This window comes from Onychomys torridus, chromosome 15 (genome assembly GCF_903995425.1).
Source record: "Onychomys torridus chromosome 15, mOncTor1.1, whole genome shotgun sequence".
Classification (NCBI taxonomy): Eukaryota; Metazoa; Chordata; class Mammalia; order Rodentia; family Cricetidae; genus Onychomys; species Onychomys torridus.
In genome coordinates, this window is record NC_050457.1 from 22485561 (window position 1) to 22504787 (window position 19227).

The 19227-nt window shown below is 39.0% G+C and overlaps 1 protein-coding gene across 1 annotated transcript in view; it reads right to left on the reverse strand.

Annotated features, from left to right (window-relative positions):
* The window catches only part of Fcho2 (FCH and mu domain containing endocytic adaptor 2), a 101538-nt gene that overhangs the window by 42628 nt on the left and 39683 nt on the right, over positions 1 to 19227 (reverse strand). The window contains 5 exon segments of the mRNA XM_036206989.1: positions 724 to 748; positions 1455 to 1527; positions 2347 to 2391; positions 15148 to 15244; positions 16721 to 16819. Of these exon segments, the coding sequence (XP_036062882.1) occupies positions 724 to 748; positions 1455 to 1527; positions 2347 to 2391; positions 15148 to 15244; positions 16721 to 16819 (339 nt within the window).

Below are 19227 nucleotides of genomic sequence, written 5' to 3' on the forward strand. Positions count from 1 at the left end.
TCATCCCAGCAACTGGGAGGCAGAGGCAGGTAGATCTCTGAGTTGGAGGCCAGACTGGTCTACAGAGTGAGTTCCAGGTCAGCCAGGACTCCTATGCAAAGAAACCTTGTCTTAAAAGGAAAAACAAAACAAAACAAAACAAAAAAACACCTAAAACAATAAACGTTTCTCACTTTTTTAAAGATTTGTTTGTTTATTATGTATACAACATTCTGCCTCCAAGTATTCCTACATGCCAGAAAAGGACCCCAGATCTCATTATAGATGACTGTGAGCCACCATGTGGTTGCTGGGAATTGAACTCAGGACCTCTGGAAGAGGAGCCAGTGCTCTTAACCTCTGAGACATCTCTCCAGCTCCCAAGGTTTCTTTTTTTTTTTTGAGCTGAGGATCAAACCCAGGACCTTGCACTTGCTAGGAGAGTGCTCTACCACTGAGCTAAATCCCCAACCCGGTTTATTTCCCAAGAAAACTTTATTGATATGGTGCCACTTTAACTTTAAAAGTTAAATTATACATTTCTCAAAGACAGTGAGAAGTATTTTTAATTTAACAGAAAAGTATACTGCAATGTAAAACTGGGATACACCTTTAAAATTATTTTAGCAGCAATTTATTAAATGGTATTTTTCTTTAAAGACAGGTTCAAAAAAAGTCAAATACGATTTTTTCTAATGAAAATACCTAATTTAAATTGCCTGTAATAAAATTAAAATTACTTACAAGTGAATCTGCATCAGGACATTCACTGTTTAAAAAAAAAACAAAAAAACAAAAAAGAAGAAGCATTACAAGATTCAATTATTAGAACTATCTGCTAATTATATCATATTTAGAATATCTATCTTGGTACTTAGATATAGCTTTTGTTTGAATTCTACAAAAATATTTTGAGAAATCAAGTCATGAGCATTAAAATAATTTTAATTTAACTTAAAATTCTAAAGTGGACCTTCTCACCTCAAAAATAACTGTAAAAGCCTGAACAGCTCCACATAATCTAAACTGCTTGTGGCTGGCTGTACTTGTTTTCCAGGAACACACTCATCAGTGTGATCAACGAAGCTGTCTGTTCTACAGGGCTTTCTAACAGCGTTTATGTTTTTAAAACTTTACTGGGGACAGTGGCAAGGGACCATAGGACAATCTGCAGGACTGGCTTCTGTTTTCTACATGCAGTTCCTAAGCACATCAGCTTTTGTCTATAATGTCTTCAAATTGTAGTATAGTAAGTCAGAAAATGTTAATGTTATGAACTAAAACCAGAAAAACTGGCAAATCTAGTCATTCAGAAGGGCTTTTTCTTTCTCCTCCTCCTCCTCTTCTTCCTCCTCCTTCCAGTTTAGACATATACTTTGAATATTTTCAAAAAGACCTTTTCTTTTCAAAAGCAAAACCATTCTTAATCACTTAGAAACAATGAAAAGGATTTGGGTAATATTTAAAATACTTACACAGACTCTGCATCCTTTTCCTTTTTAATTATTCCAGGCAAAGCAAACGTCTTTCTTTTCCTTGGTTTTATGCCTTTAACATAAATGTACATTTTAATAGAAATGTCTGTTCTTTTTCGGATATAAATACAAAAACTCAAGACAAATTTTTTCGTGACAAGCAAATTTTGGATGAAAGAAAGAAAAGTATTTTCAGGAGTGGTGGTGTACACCTGTCATCTTAGCACTCTAGAAGCTGGGGCAGAAGGGTTTTAAGTTTGTTACCAGCCCAGGATACATGGCAAAACGCTTTTCCCAAAAAATCCTAATAAACGAATGAATGGAGAATCAATGAATGAGCAAAGAACCAACATAAACAGCATCAATTAGTAAAGCCTACAACTTATATCATTCAGAGTCTGTTTCAACTTTTATGTAATGCAGTATGGTTCATTAAAGGATTACAGAATATTCACTTAAAGAAATTCTCTTTTTTTCTAGTAAATACTCCCTTTTAACATCAGTTAAATGAGCATATGAAGATGTATTAAAACTCAAAAAAAAAATTGCACATGCCTTTAATCCCAGCACTTGGGAGGCAGAGGCAGGTGGAGTTCTGTGAGTTTAAGGCCAGCCTGGGCTACAGAGCAAGTTCCAGGACAGAAGGCTATTACACATGAGGAAAAAAAAAGTATGTAATTCATTGCATGTATTTTCAAAAGTATTATCTCGGGCTGTGGGTATATGTCACTAGTAGAATATAAGTAAGCCCTGGGTTCAGTATCCAAGACCATTTAATATCCGTATTTTAACACTGTGCTAGCGTCAATGGATAGCAGTCCCTCTCTATCTGCTCACCAAGCAGAAGACACTAGTTCCCATAGAGTCAGTATGTTACAAGTAGTCAACTTACCTTCCACTGCACTAGCAGGGTCACACTCTTCAAACTCAATAAGGCCTGGGTTGGAGAAGAAAAAACTTGCTTCAAAAAATAATTATCAAAGTGTTTTAACTTTGAAAATTTAATTTGAAATATTTAATTATGCATTTATGAATGTGCCTATCTGATGTGTGAGTGCGGGGTTCTTTCTATTTTGCTGAGGAAAGGCTCTCCATGTATCTGCTGTACTTTGTACTCCAGACTGGCTTGAGAGCATGCTGATGCACACCACTGCATAAGCTTTCTTACATGGGTTCCAGGAAGAGAACTCAGGCTGTCAGGCTTGAGGTGCAGCTGCTTCTAGCTGCTGAGCCATCTCACCAGCCTGACGAGCCATCCTCTGTAAGTCATGCTATAACGTGTTCCAGTGCTCGTTAGAATAACAAAGTATTGTGCTGTTACCGTACAGGTATATGTGAAAGAGTGAGGACTGGCAGGTCCATGCAGAGGTCAGAAGAATTGGTTCTTCCACTCTGGATCAAACTCAGGTTGCCAGGCTTGTACAATAATATGTTTGCCTGCTGAGCCATCTCACCAGCCCTCAGTAACCATTTTTTAAAATATTTATTTTTATTTTGTGTGAGTACCTGCATGTGTGGATATATACTGCACACATGTCTGGTGCCTGACAAAGCCAGAAGAGGGTATCAGATCCCCCTGGAGTTACACACAGTTGTGAGCTGCCACGTAGGTGCTGGAAACCAAATTCAGGTCCTCTGAAAGAGCAGCAAGTGCTCTTAACTGTTGAGCCATCTCTCCAGCCCCTCAGTAATAATTCTTAATTAAATAATCCTAACAAAACAAAACAACAACAACAAAAAAAAAAAAAACAAAGAAAAAAGTAAGGGTTGGAAAAACGGTTCAACATGTAAAGATGCTTGCCACCGAGCCTGACCACCTATGTTTGATCCCTAGGAACCACAAGGTTGGTAGAAATCATAGGTAGATAGATAGATAGATAGATAGATAGATAGATAGATAGATAGATAGATATAGATAGATAAACAAACTGTCTTCTTTAAGTTTTTCTGTGACCTCCACAACTACACCCTGGGGTGCACACCCCCGCCTAGAAACACACATAAATGAATGTGAATTAAAAATTTAAAACTGAGACTGCTCTACTAATACAATCATTTACTGACAACTCTTTCTAGGTTATCCCACAGAGCACAGGCAGTTTCTGCTTTTCAGCACCCTGCAGCACAGTTAGTGAAGAAAATAAGCAGTAGGAGGCAGGGGCTGAACCCCTGGCTGTGCTCATGGGAAAGCAGAAGAAAGCAGGAAACAGCACTAGAGGACAAGCTTGGCACCTCATCTGTCCCATTCTTTAGTCTATCAACTCCTAGGGTTATGCTTAGTAAATATTAGGTCTTCGGTTGCATAAATAATTACATCCTCATTAAGTCGTCACCTTAGGATCAAAAATCCAGATCTCTAATTGTATTAGAAGGCCAAGATATTTTATGTGCAGTTTATAGGCAATGGAAAGATTTTTGTTTGTTTGAGGCAGGGTTTTAACTATGTAGCTCTGGTTAAGCTGAAACTCACTATGTAGGACCAGGCTGGCCTTGAACTCAAGAGATTCACCTGCTTCTGCTTACCAAATGATGGGATTAAAGGTATGTGCACCATCACACCTCACCTAATAGAAGTATTTTTAACGTGAAAAGCATGTTCATACACATAACCTGGCAAAGTGGTCTGAAAGAAAAATTAATTATGTGCTACTAAGAGGGATGGATATACTGCAGAACAAGAAACAAGAAGGTAAACTCAGACAGAAAGGAATTAAATTAGCCCTAAAATGACAGAACTGCAGACTAGTTTTACATGTCATTGAATAAGAAATGTTTCATACATGAAGTAATACATGGTTTAGGTGACAGAAAAAGAAACAAAAGGCTTGAATTATTCTCCTTTTAACATACTCCAGTTAAACATCACACTACACATCATCTCTTTCCCTCTAGTATCATGTTAGCTGTCATTTATAATACTTAGGGTTATAGAAGTCCAGCATACTTTATGAAATACCTAATTTATGAGTAACAATTGACATAGCCTTCATTATTAAGAAATTTATGGGCGGTTGGGGATTTAGCTCAGTGGTAGAGTGCTTGCCTAGCAAGCGCAAGGCCCTGGGTTCGATCCTCAGCTTAAAAAAAAGAAAGAAAGAAAGAAATTTATGGGCTGGAGAGATGGCTCAGAGGTTAAGAGCACTGGCTGCTCTTCCAGATGTCTTGAGTTCAGTTCCTGACAACCATATGATGACTCACAACCATGTATAATGAGATCTGGCGCCCTCTTCTGGCGTGCAGGCACACATGCAGGCAGAGCATAGTATACATAAATAATTCTTAAAAACAAAAAGAACTTTATAAAAGAGACAATGACAGGTTTTCCTCCTTGTTCTTCTGAGATGTTACACTTAACTATGTCCTCATTCATGGCCAGAGTTCCTGTTTGTGGCTTAATACAAAATATTTCTCTAAAAACATAGACTAAATGTTCCCTCTCCCTTATTTTTCTTTGGTTCTTGTTTCTCTTCAAATCAGATGATCACTGCTTCTGCTTATTCCCAGAATAACTAAAATAGTCCACAAAAGGAGCTGATAAAGTCCTAACCAATTAATTACCAATATCTTCATTTTTACATCATTATTTTGTAACATGTGACTAAGAAAGGTTTATCACTTATACTCAAAACAGCCTTAAAAGGTCAAACAATTTAAGGAGATTATGTAAACCCACACTACAGATCTGGAACTGAGCAATCACTTAGAATCTTTTAGAGATCTGCTAATATTACAATGAGATGAAAACGGAGAGGAAGACAGTGAAGGTAAGGAACTAACGCATGCACATCACACAATCAGCAGTGCTGTGGGCCTGTAAATTACAAAGAGTGCCGCTGGCCTCAGCATCACCGGTCCACGTGTCCTGGCTTTCTTAAGTACTAGAAGAGCCTGAGAAAATACAGTGATACGTCACATAACTAAGGGAAAAGTTTATTCAAACAAGGTAACCAGAGATGTGGCACTCATAAATCCCCCACAACTACACAACACCTCATTTTACTCATTAACTATGGAAGAATCTCTAAGGTACCAGCGGATTCCAGAGCAAGGGAAGAAAGACACAGACAAAACAGTACCACCAGACAAATCGAACTGCGCAAATGCAATGTGCAGAGAAAAGGTTTTCGAACTGGATGATTTTATGCAAGAAAACAACAAAGGCATCCTTTAAAAGTAAAATCAATTACTTCCTCACAATCTTTGACTAGACATATTATAGACATCTTGCTCAATTTTCCCCTTTATCTTTTATACATACACAACCCAAAACCAATTCAAAATAAGATAGTGTCCAATGAAATTATTCAAAATGACATTTTTGCAATATAAAATATGAATGTTTATACTGACTATCATCCACATATACTTTTCCACTAAAAGTAGAAATGCCAAGAGTTCCTAACATAATGCAACAGACTCCTCATAAAAAAATTAAATCATACACAGATTTTCCTGTTGCAAATGGCATGTATTCCTTCACATGGCTGGCTCTGTGTGCCTGGCTCAGTGCCAGCTGCCAGCTCAGCTGGGGTCCCTGTAGTCTGACCCCTGGTAGCATGTTTCCCAAGGAGAGTTTACCCAGCCCTCCCTCAGATGCCCTTCACTGCTATTTAATCGTAAGACAGTACTGCAGCCGAGTAAGAGTCTTAATCACTAGTTGGCGACAAATGGAATCTCAACTGCTCTGGACTCAACTCATTCTGTATGCAGATAATAACCGCTCTCAGCACAGGGCTTTATGCATGGCCACAGAGCAATTTAGTTCACATAAAAGTAAAACCATTTGCTTCTGTCTCTTGATGTTCTCATCACACATTTTCTAAAAATGCCACTGTACATTCCGCTCATAAGAGAACACTCCCAAAAGGTGAGTAATTCAAAGCAAAATATCTTAAATATGAGGTTTCAGTAGAAAGTAGGAATGAACTGTTTCTACAAAAAGCCATCGACCTAATGACCTTTCACCCAAACTAATCTGGATCAGAACTTTGAAGAAATATTACAAAAGAAAAACAAAGATATTAATTTTGAATCACCAAAATGTTTTGTTGAATGAGGTTGACTATCAAGTACGTGGCATAGTTACCTAACAGTTCACACTGCCCTGGTACTTAATCCTAAATCTGAAGCCATCAACAGCAAACTCACACCTGTCACATTAAAAACTGCCTTAAGGGGCTGAAGAGAAGCTCAGCATAAGATCACTTAATGTCCTTGCACAGACCTGGGTTCAGTTCCTACCACTGTTGTGGTGGCTTACAACCACCTGTTATTCCAATTCCAGTACATCTGATTGCATATAAAATAAATATTAAGTTCTTCCATAAAAATACAATTTAAAAAAACTGACTAAAAACTAAGTATGCCATAGCTATCCAAATCAAGTACAATTCTACAGATTCCCAACTAAAGACTACCTGATTCAAACTAGTTCAAATTAGAGCCAAGGCAAAACACACAGTACCTGCAACCACACACTCTAATGAAGTCTAGTGGAGAGACAGAGAGACAGAGAGACAGAGAGACAGAGAGAGAGAGAAAACGAGTGCTGGGTAGGGAGAAGAACAGAGAGGTAGCTAACACTCATCTTCAAGCTTGCTCCTTGGCTTGCCAGACGCCTGGGATAGGCAAGCTAACAGTAGAAGAGCACCAGACTCGGGCCTGCGGGTGTACCCTTCTGCTGGGACTCAAGTTCTAGTTCTAGCACTTGGTTTTTAGCTAGGTAGCAACTTATTGTTAATGTAGGTAATCATTTATATTACTATGAAAGGGGAATGCTTAGGAATGCCTTATATATGATTTCTCTCTACATATACCCATCCACTTTTTTCTTTTCTCTTTTGCTAAAAACCATTTGAAAACTTACAGATAGCAAGTATATCTATTTCAGTAAAGGTCCTGTGGAAATAATTTCTTTAATCAGGTAGTTTTAAATCCCATCTGGCCATCAGAAAATCCTACTACGGCACTTCTCAACCAATGATCTAAGGTTATGACCACCTGGAAGATTTGTCAACCCACATATCTCTAGGTTCCAACCGCAGAGAATCCTAGTCAAGTCCAGGGTGGCATTTAGGAGTCTGCATCTTAATGGTCCAAGAATCACACCAAAGAAGTACAGCTCTAGAGGACACTGGGGTTGTTCAGTAAGTCTAGACAAGGCTTCCCCAGCTATCCTGTATAAAAACTACCCAGGGGCCATATTAAAAGACATATTCTGATTTGATTGGATAGGGCTGTGATTTTGTTTTGTTTGTTTTAGAGACAGAGTTTCTCTGTATAGCCCTGGCTGTCCTAGAACTCACTCTGTAGACCAAACTGGCATCAAACTTAGAGATCTGCCTGCCTCTACCTCCTGAGATGGAACTAAAGGTATGCGCCACCACTGCCAGGCCAGTGATTCTGTATTTTTAACAAGTATTCATCTGACTTAATGCTACAGTTTCTTCACAATCAATGAAAGCTAAATGGGCTGAGGAGCATTAAGTTAGATCCCCAGGACTACATGACAGAAGCAGAGAATCAGCTCTATCCAAATATTTGCAATACCTGTATGAACTCCCGCAACTGATTTTCTTCTTTGGGTTACAATGCAATCTAGTCATTACTTATTACTTGCTCAAGTCATCCTTGCTATGACCACTAGGAACTTTTCTGGAAGTTTGTTTTTTCAAGACAAGGTTTCTCTACACAGTCCTGGCTGTCCTAAAACTCACTCTGTAGACCAGGCTGGCCTCAAACACAGAGATCCACCTGCCTCTGCCTCCCAAGTGCTGAGATTAAAGGCATGCACCACCATGCACTAGACAAACACTTCTTCAGTATGACAGCAAGCTTTACTGGTGAAGCAGGCCTCAAATAACAGCTACATGGGAAGCTGAGGCAAGAAGCTGAGTCCAATGCCTATCTGGGCCACACAGTGAACTCTAGTAAAAACAAGGCTGGGCAATATAGCTCAGTGGTGGGACAGCTTGCCTAGCAGGTGACAGGCCTGGATTAAACACCAGCAACACAAAAAAAATTTTTTTAAATGACATCAAAGACATAAAACATAAAAGTAAGAATCTGGGGAACCAAACTTGATCAAAATTTTTTCCTTTTCAAAATGACAACCTAAGGGCTGGAGAGATGGCTCAGTGATTAAAAGCACTGGCTGTTCTTTCAGAGTACCTAGGTTCAATTTCTAGCACCCTCATGACAGCTCACAACTGTCTTGAGTCCCAAGGGATCCAATACCTCTTCTGGCCTCCAAGAACACCAGCCAGACACACGATCCACATACATACCAATAAATAAAATAAAAAATAACAACCTCAAACTAAGAGAAAATTTTCACAAAATATGAATCTGATATACAGCTTACAAATTCAGTATTAATAGGTTATCCAGTCCAATTTTTAGAATGGTCAAAGATTGAAATTCTTAGACAAGAAAAATTATAAATGGTCAAAACATTAAAAAAATGTGCCACATTAGTTCTTTGGGAAACACAGATCATAAATCCTGCTAGATAATCCCTCTATTCAAATTCAACATAAAACTAAGAACTGACATCAAAGTAGAATCTAAGTGCCTCACTAGTCAGACTGCTAAATGCTATCTATGGACAGAGAGTTTGATAAAATGGATAAAATGGAATCTGAGTTGTTCACGGTAAAATATTTCCAATTATTCAACATATATCAAAAGTTTACAGCAAAATGTTAAGAGGAAACTTATGCTCAATATACATTTTCAAGCAACTTCTCTCTTGCCTCCAAAGTCCCATCTCTAGCTGTCTTAATGGGTCTCTGAGGTGGAGATGACTCAGTGCTGGGATGATGCTGAGCTCAGCCCAGTCATCTCTCTGGGAAATGCCCCTTCTTCAGGCAGGGGAAGCACAGCAATATTTGTAAAACAGGACCTAGCCAGAACTGACTAGACTGAAAGATTACCTGACCCAACCTGAACCAATCATAGGATTTCTCAAAAAAAAAAAAAAAAAAAAACTTGGAAAAGAAAAGCAAACAAGGGCTGGAGAGATGGCTCGGAGGTTAAGAGCACTGGCTGCTCTTCCAGAGGTCCAGAGTTCAATTCCCAGAACCACATGGTGGCTAATAACCATCTGTAATGAGATCTGGTGCCGTCTTCCGGCCTGCAGGCATACACTCAGATAGAACACTGTGTATATAATAAATAAATAAATCTTTAAAAAAAAAAAAGAAAAGGAAAAGCAAACAAACAAAACCCTTGAATTCACTGACTCTAAGCCATGGGTGCAACTAAGAAACGAGGAACATCACCAAGACATTGCTGAGCTCACTTGATTTCATGTACTATGGAAACAAAGAAAACAAGAAACCATGGATGTAGAGACTTCTCACTTTCTTACTCCTGGTATGGGTTTCCTTCTGAAACCTTGCCACATGCCTTAGCTTGAATCATTGAGATACCTCAGTTTCCTTCCAATAAACTACCTTTGAAGTTCAAACTGGCCTGAGTTAACTTCTTTTACAGAACATAAAAAGAACTAGAACCTGCTTCTCGTCACTCTACACACAACTTTTAATCAAGCCATGTGCAATGGTACATGTCTGAATTGCAGCCTTCAGGAAGCAAAGTCAGGCAAAACTGGGAAACTATGAGACCCCACCCCCCATCAAAGGAGGAGGAGGAGGGAGAGGAGGAGAAAGAAGGGAGGGAGGAAGGCAAGCCTGGCTGTAAAAATCAGCTTAGGAAAACAAGAACACTGCCAGGCAGTGGTGGCACTCACCTTTAATCCTGGCACTAAGGAGGCCAGTCTGGTCTACAGAGTGAGTTCTAGGACAGCCAGCGCTACACAGTGAAACCTTGTCTCAACGCGTTCCCCCCCCCCCAAAAAAAAAAAAACACAAAAATGTCTCTGGAATTTTTTTCTCTTATCTTAAAAGCAGTTTGTTGCCAGGTGTTGGAGGCACACTCCTTTAGTCCCAGCACTCAGGAACAAAGGAAGGCACAACTCTGAGTTCCAGGCCAGCCTGATCTACAGAGTGAATTCCACGACAGCCAGAGCTATACAGAGGAACACTGTCTCGAAAAACAAAACAACAACAAAAGCAATTTTAAAAACCTGGGTTATAAAAAATATAAATCTAATTGTTTTTCTAGTTCTAATTCTGTCATGAATCTTTTGGTTTTGGTGGTAGCTAAGTGCATAAAATATATTTAGTACTCAGGGTAAAATTTAGTATAAAGCTCCACATTTTTCCATTCTAAATATGTATTCTAAATATAGAAGCTCACAGAGTTGTACAAACTTGGGGTCTGTTTAATTTGGGTATGGTAAATTTTTATTTATTTGCAAATATTTTTATAATAAATTTATAAAATTTAAAAGAAGTCTAGGTAGGGTCATGGATAATAAGTTCTCTAGGTTTGGTATTTTATCAAATCTTCAAGGAGGCCTAGAAAGACGACCAATAAATAGGTTGCATTTTTCACAAGTTTTCTTTTACATTATAAATTGCAGTATGGTTAATACAGAGGCTGAAGTAGTCCAGACAACTAAGCTAACACAGTAATGTCATGTAGGAAGTCTGACCAGCATCTCATCTTCTCCTCTTTCTTTACATCCCCCCTCTCTCAAGCGCATCCTATTTGTATCTTTACTGTCAAAGATCTGGATCTTTGACTCTGAAGTACTTAGGACTCTTCAGCTGGAAGCCAGAACCTACTTTGCATGAAATGAAAACAAAGATAAGTTTTTCAACAAAACTGTTATCTTTAAGCATTACATTGTGGCCTATTAACTTTTTATTTTTAAAGTTATTTATCCTATTGATTCTTATAACTGGCAGTTACTAAATTTTTATGAAAGCATACTGTAAAATTAACAGGGAGACTATCAACTAGGAAACAACCAAACTATGGGTCGTAAATTGGGCATCCTGGTGTGCTATAATCCCAGCACCAGAGTATTGCAGAGGAAGGAGTTTGGAACCCTGGGCTACACAGCAAGTTCCAGACCAGCATCAACTGTGTAACATCCTTCAGCAAACTAAATATATGAGAACAATTAAGGCTACTAGGATGAAGTCAGAATATAGAGATCTAAATTAGAAAACACGTGTTTCTTCCTGACTCTTTCAGACTACAGGGTACTGTGGTACTCAAAGCACCCAGTTATTATAATTCAAATTCCAGAGAAACCAGACAGTACTAACTACACATAAAGGAATTTTTATGATTATCTCAAGTACTAGGGAAACATTTGAACACTCCCAAAATATTTGATTTACACTAGATACCTCAAAAAAACATGTTATATCTTGTAATAGAAAACTAACTAAAGATTATCTATTATCTCTGGCCTCTCTAACAAACACCTCCCCCCAGAAAGATGTTTACGTATTAAGTATGTACATTTAAAAGTAACAGAGCCTCTGGTTTTCTCACTAAAATCTGTATCCCATTAAACTAAAACTAGCAAAGAAACTCATTAACCAGGGAGGCCCATACAAAACAGTAGAAATAACAGACATCAGCAGACTAGACTGAGACTAGGACTAGATGACTTCTGAGGTAATAAAATACTTGAAATATACGGATTTTATACAATGACATACAAAATGCGGAGTTTCTGGTTCTGAGAAACATCAATTCCCCATCACTGTAAGGAGCCCTTGGAGCCCCTGCTCAGGTTAAAAGACTGGACAAGACCAAGAAAGAGCTGTCCTTCCCCACTGAGGGCACCCGAAGCAGAGCAGGCACATTCACCCGTCTACTCTCCACAGCCCTTCTCCACTCGTTCTGAAACACACCTCCATACACAGTCCCAGCAGTCACCCTGAAAAAGCTGCCTACTTCTAGGTTTAGTGATATGCTCTGAAACTAAATTACAGGTATTTTCTACACATTACAGTATACACTGAGGTATTAAATGTCAATTTATAAAGAAATGATATCTACCATACTCACCATTTAGTCAGCAATGTTTTAGCTTTTCAGAGTACCATTAATTAGTTGGTCATGTCACAATAGTATGCAAACTTCCCAATAGTCCCATGGGTCAGGTACTCCCACCGACGAGAGCTCTGGGACTTAAAATCCCACTGCTGGTAAAGATCAACCATAAACTACTGTACCACAATAGAGACAAGAAAGCACATGTGCTGGGTGTCTGCAATGTCAAAGGCAACTGCTGATGAGCACTAGTCCAAACATCCAGAGGACAGAGGGCAGCTTAGGAAACAACTTCCCAGGGAAAATGTATCAGTGGCTAGGCAGGGAAGACAATACAATGAATCAATGAATTGGAAGGGTCTAGCAATTTCTGAGAATTGACAAAATGTTTAACTCATTGTGGTGGTTAGTTTTGTCAACTTGACACAAACTGTCGACAAATAGGGAAAGGGAACCTTGAGAAAATGGCTCTATCAGATGCCTGTAGGCCACTCTTGGGACATTTTCTTAATGAATGACTAATGTGGAAGAGCCTAGACCACTGTGGGCAGTGCCACCTGGGTGGTGGTCCTGGATTATAAAAAGCAAACTAAGTGAGCTGTGAGGAGCAAGCCAGGAAGTCCCGTTCCTTCCTGGCCTCTGCTTCAATTCCTGTGTCCAGCCAGGCTCCTGTCTTGAGGTTCTTATAGGATGGACTATAAACTGTAATCTGAAATTAACTCTTTCCTCCTCAAATTTTCTGTCAAGTGTTTTATCATAGCAGCAGAAAGCAAACTAGGCTACCTATATGAAGTGGAATGAAAGGCATGTTTTCATAAGTTCCAACATACTTATGTTAAATAAATGGCTTTGGACTAGATTATTTTAAAATTCTCATTAAGTAATAAAATTCCACGAGTGCAATATAAACCAAATTATGTAACATTTCCCTCTAGTTTATCTAATTACAAAACAAATCCTTCTGAACTGATGTTTCTGATCATTTAAGTATTAATAACATGACTATGGCCTATAATTGAAACATACATTCAATTCCAGTTTTAAAAGGTTTTATTTGATAGTCTAATGAGCTTTGTACACTGATACTACAATGCAGAACTAAAACGGACATGCCGTAAGAACACCTCCCTAGAATTACTACCCTAACACTAGGCAAACAAAAGTCTGATTTTCCTCCCTGGACTCTCAACTGACAGTCACTGACCTGTTGGTGACTCCTCCCCAGCAATGCAGAGAACATCTACACCAGGAGCTGAAGAAGGGGAAGCCACGCAGAAAAAAGCAAGGGGCGAGGGAGAGTAAAACAAGTCCTAGTGACAGCGCCTCCTTGAATTCAGTCCTGCCCTTCCAGGTTAAAAAGCCAAGGCGTGGCATTTTGTATTCCAACTTGTCTGAACTGGCTTGTCAACACGTGGAAACAAAGACTCTCTTCAACTGAGCCAGAGATGAGGCATCCACAGGAGTGCCAGGCCTCTCGACTGGCAGGAGCTGCACGGGCAGTGCGGGGAAGGGCTCTGAGATTCCCCTGAAGGAAACTGCTAGACCTAGCGGCAGGGCAGTCTCTTCCCTGTACACACATCACATGCCTGTCAGCCCTTGACTGAGTCTTTGGAAAGCCAGGCAGAGTGGAGACAACTTCCACCAGGGCCAGCACAGTGTCACCAGGGGCCGGTCTACACAGTGAGTGCTGGGACAGTGACAGGCACCCAGTGAGACCGTCTCCACTCCTACCCAAAAGCTATCAAAAATGCCAATCACAGCTAAGAATGGTAGAGCATGCCAGTAATCCTAAAGGCCCCCCTCCAGAAGCTGAAACACAACTGTCAGCGTAAAACTTCAATGTTCCAATTAGTCTCTGATTTAATGTCTGAAGAACAAGACACTTCAAGCCGATGTTTTGGATTCTTTCATTTTTACATGCTACTCTGGATCACCTGTGACTTAAGGGAAAGTATTGCTTATAAGTGAAGGTTAAGATTTCAGCTCATTTTTGGAGTATTTTTAGATGATTGTAGATACACATATAGTTATAAAAAGTACACCTTGCCCAGTTCCTGACAATGACAACATCTGGAAAACTACAGTTTAACGTAACTAGAATACAAAGATGAAGACCTCTTCTCTACTTAGACACCTCACCATCATTCTGGCGTTAACAGGTCTGTCCTGGTTTTTTCCAAATGGCCTTGGAATCAAGAATTCTGGAAGTGAAGCTAGGCAGTGGCTTAAGAAAGGTCTACATTGGTCTCAGTGATGAAGGGTCAGCATTTCCTCTCAATCTTTCTTTATGAAACAGGCCTTCTGTTTCAGTAGCTAACTCTCCTTTCAGAAATCCAAACAAACTGCAAATAGTTTCATTTAGTAAAAGTTATATAAAAGTATTTAAATCATTAACAAATAAAGCTGTGACAAAAGCCTTAACTTAGAGGCTGGAGAGATGGCTCAGTGGTTTAGATCACTGGCTGCTCTTGCAGAGGACCTGCCTTCCATTCCCAGCACCACATGGTGGCTTACACTCATCTACAGTGCTAATTTCAGAGGATCTGAGACCCTCTTCTAGCCTCCTCCGGCACCAGGCATGCAACTAGTACACATACAGACATGTAGGCAAAACACTCATAAATACAAAACAAACAAGTGTGGCTCATTTTTAAGACTGACTCCATTTTACAGTTTAAAAATGTTGTTCAGGGTTGGTATGTGACATAAAGTTACAATTAAAAAATAACAATAATAAGGCAAATATTTGTTCTCTTGCAGTTTATCATCTTACCAGGTCTTTCTTTCCCTGTGCCTTTTGACTCAGCAAATTTTTGTATCAAACTTTCAATTGTAGTATTAGCCATATTATTTATAAATTCTTCATGAACCTATTAAAAAAACAAAGATTTTTTTTCTTTTTTTAGCTAACATTGTTACTTTACAAAGCAATTCAAAACATTACACCAGAGTTCTTCCCTCCCATGTTGGTTCCTAACTACGTTGGCAGATTTCTAGAGATCAACTTCTGCTTGCTTACCTTCTCCACTAGGGCATAGTATGTAGGCAGTTTAGTATTGCCACTTTTGATTATTTTAGAGACAAAATTCTTATTTTTTTTCCTTCCTTTTTTTTTTTTGGTTTTTCAAGGTAGGGTTTCTCTGTAAAAGTCCCACCTGTCCTGAAACTCACTTTGTGGACCAGGCTGGCCTTGAACTCATAGAGATCTGCCTGCCTCTGCCTCCTGAGTGCTGGGACTAGCTACCACTGCCTGGCTAATGTTTACATTTTAAATAGCAAGGGAAAAGATTCTCCTCTCCTTATTTCAATACACTCCAGATTATCATTAAACACATTCTAAACACTTTCACATTTAAATGCTCTGATTACTGAAGTTGCTGTTCTAACCTTAAAATAGTAAAACTTGAAAAGAGAAATACTCAGAAGTTGGTAAGATCCAATTTTAATGAAGAGGACTATATAGTTAATTCTTAGAAGTATATAACTATTTAAAATAACCAGTTGTTTAATATATACTAACTATATAGTTAAATACATAGTAATACTGATAAATTACTTATATAGTAACTATATAATTATATAGTACTTAGTTACTTTAAAACAATTTAAATAGGGGCTAGAGAGATGGCTTACTGGTAGTTCTTCCAGAGGACCCATGTTCAATCCCCATCACCCACTGAAGAGGCTCACAGACACCAGTAGCTTCACTTACAGGGGAAGCTAATGCTTCTAAATTCCAAGCACCTTTAGTCATATGTACATACCCACACACAATTAAAATAAATCAATAAATCTAAAAAAATAGTAGATTTCAGCCAGGCACTGGTGGCACATGCCTTTAATCCCAGTATTTGGGAGGCAGAGGTAGGCAGATCTCTGTGAGTTGGAGGCCAGCCTGGCCTACAGGACAACCAGGGCTACACAGAGAAACCCTGTCTTAAAAAAAAACAAATAATGACAATAACAACAAAAAACAACAACAATAATAAATTATGCTTGGTGACCAATAAGAAAATACATGTAACTACATATACTTTTTTTTTTAAGATTTATTTATTTATTATATATACAGCATGTATCCCTGCATGCCAGAAGAGGTCACCAGATCTCATTACAGATGGTTGGGAGCCACCATGTGGTTGCTGGGAATTGAACTCAGGACCTCTGGAAGAGCAGTCAATGCTCTTAACCTCTGAGCCATCTCTCCAGCCCTGAAAATACATATTCTTCATCTGAAATAATTCAGTATCATACGTATGATTTCCAAACAATGTGGTAAAAGAATAAAGAGCTGTAAATGAACATAAAATTTCAAAAATCATTTCAACATAAAGCAAAAAATTTACCTGGCCTATTTGTAAATGAATTTCCCTTATAGCATTTGACAAGGATCCTATAATTTCCTTTATGTGAATGAGATGAGTTTCTTCAATATCTTGAAATTTCTGGGTTTGAAATACAAAAGTTTTGGTTATAAAATATATATACATACATACAAACATATACTCTGGAATTAAGAAGAGTTTTAGAAACTGTTTTAGCATAGACAACTAAATAAATCAGCACTGTGTTTAAAATGCTCCCAGACAAACGGACCTAGTAAAGTTAGCGTTTGCTATCCCATTATCTTGGCAAACAGAAACTTTTCCAGATTCTGAAGCTATGACAAGTTAAACTCTACAATCAGGATTTTAAAACATTAGGAGATCCAGAAGATAAGAGTATTACAAAAGCCAGAGCAACTTTCCAAAACTAAAAACTGATGCTAGCAGAACAAAGCTTTACCATTTGATCCAGAAGTTTACCATCTGGCTAAAGATTACCAACCTGCCTGTCTACCTTTCCAAAAGTTAACAGTCTGATCAAAGAAACTTGGGGAACCCCAGGTGACTTGTCTCAGCAGTTCTCCATGGAAGTGGGAATGCCCTGGGTCAGCTGGGGGTGTACCACACCAGGAAATGGGCCTCTCAAAGGAAACTTCCTAGTTACCATAACATCTTTTACTGCTAGCTCCTGTTTTGCAAAACTCATGATCAAAAATCCTGAGAAATACTGAAATAAAGGAACCTGCCTCACTTGACTTACCCCAGCATTTTCTAAATTTCTTCAACCTCACAACCTTAGTGTTTTTCTCCTTCCCTAAAATACAGGTGCCAGTTCGTGTGTGTGTGTGTGTGTGTGTGTGTGTGTGTGTGTGTGTGTGTAAATTCCAATTCCTTTTCTCTGGTTAAGCACATACAGTTTTTGAGAGAGCCCAAGTTCATTTGCAGTACCCAAGTCAGATGGCTCATAGCAGCGTATAACTCCAGCTCCAGAGGATCTGAGACATAAATAAAAATAAATCTTTAAAGAAGAGAGACTTAAGAGACACCCAATAGGAGGATGAGTCTTCTAAGTTTATAATCGAAGAAATGGTCCAGGGGCTGGAGAAACGGCTCAGCACTGGTTGAGTGTTCTCTGGCTGCTCTTGCAGAAGACCTGGATTCAGTTTCCAGCATGCACATATGCTTCACAACCATCCCTAACTCTAGGAGATCTGTTCCTCCTTCTGACCTCTGCAGGCACCACGTATGACAACACATATACAGATGCAGGCAAAACACTCACAGAAAATGAGTACATCTAATAAAAAAAAATTTTTAATGTTCTTTAGCTTAAATGTCACAATTTATTAAAAAAACTTTTTCTCAAAAACAAATAGAATCAAATATAGTAAAACTGACTTACATAATTAATTTCATATGGATGACTCCCTACTTCCAAGGAGAGTGTGTCTTCATTCCCTTTTAGTAGCTTTACTGAATATGGTATACTTTGAACTGCTCAGAAGTATCTTTTTACTTTTTAAGTGTATGAGTGTTTTGCCTGCATATATATGTAGTGGTATTTGTTCCATCCATAACCTCGGGCTATATGGCCCAAAGGAGGCAGTGCTTGTATGTAACCTCTTAAAAGGAAAGGGAGAGGGGTCATGAGTCTCCTTCTCCCTGCTTCCTAGTGTGATCGAACTGCCAGGTAGATTCGCTCCCCGTCAGATCAGAGGATGACTTCAGCTGTCTACTCAGTTCTGTATTCATGAGTGTATTTCCTCAGTTTATATCCTAATAAATTCCCTAATACTCCTTAAGCAGACTCCTGTGGATTTCTCAATATATATATACACCGTGTGCCTGCTGTGCCTGAAGAGGACAAAAGATGATGTTGGATCCCCTGAAACAGAAATTACAGATAGATGTGAGCTACCATGGGGGTGGGTACTGAGACTTGAACCCAGGTCCTCTGAAGAGCAGCCAGTGCTCTTAACCACTAAAACATCTCTCCTGGCCCCTATTTAGAGTATCTTGAAGCATGAATCCACATATAATTCAATGCATACAATTCAGATACATTTCTGAGATTGTGAGATTTTTCTTTTAGGACAGAAAAAGCACACTGCTAACTAACATTATTACTCAAAATAAGTGACTACTTCTTATTCAGGGCAATTCAACAGTAGGATATGAATATGTCTTATGTGTTTAAGGATAAAAGAAGGCATTTTCTTAAACTAAAAAACAACTGTGCCTAAGTGCTTGTGTGCATGTTCATGTGTTGAGTGCCAGCACATGTATGCCACAGGGTGTATGCAGCCAGAGGACAACCTCGGGTGTCAGCCCTCACCTTTGACCTTGAGTCAGGGTCTCTTATTACCCATCTAGCACACAACAGGCTAGGTGCCCTGAGAGTTCCCAAGGTTCGTCTCCACCCATCTTGCCCTAGGAGCCTGGAGATTATGGAAACACACTGAGTGTGGCTTTATGTGGGTTCTGGGGATCTGAGCTCCAGGCCTCACTCCCGGGTGTCAAGCACTTCG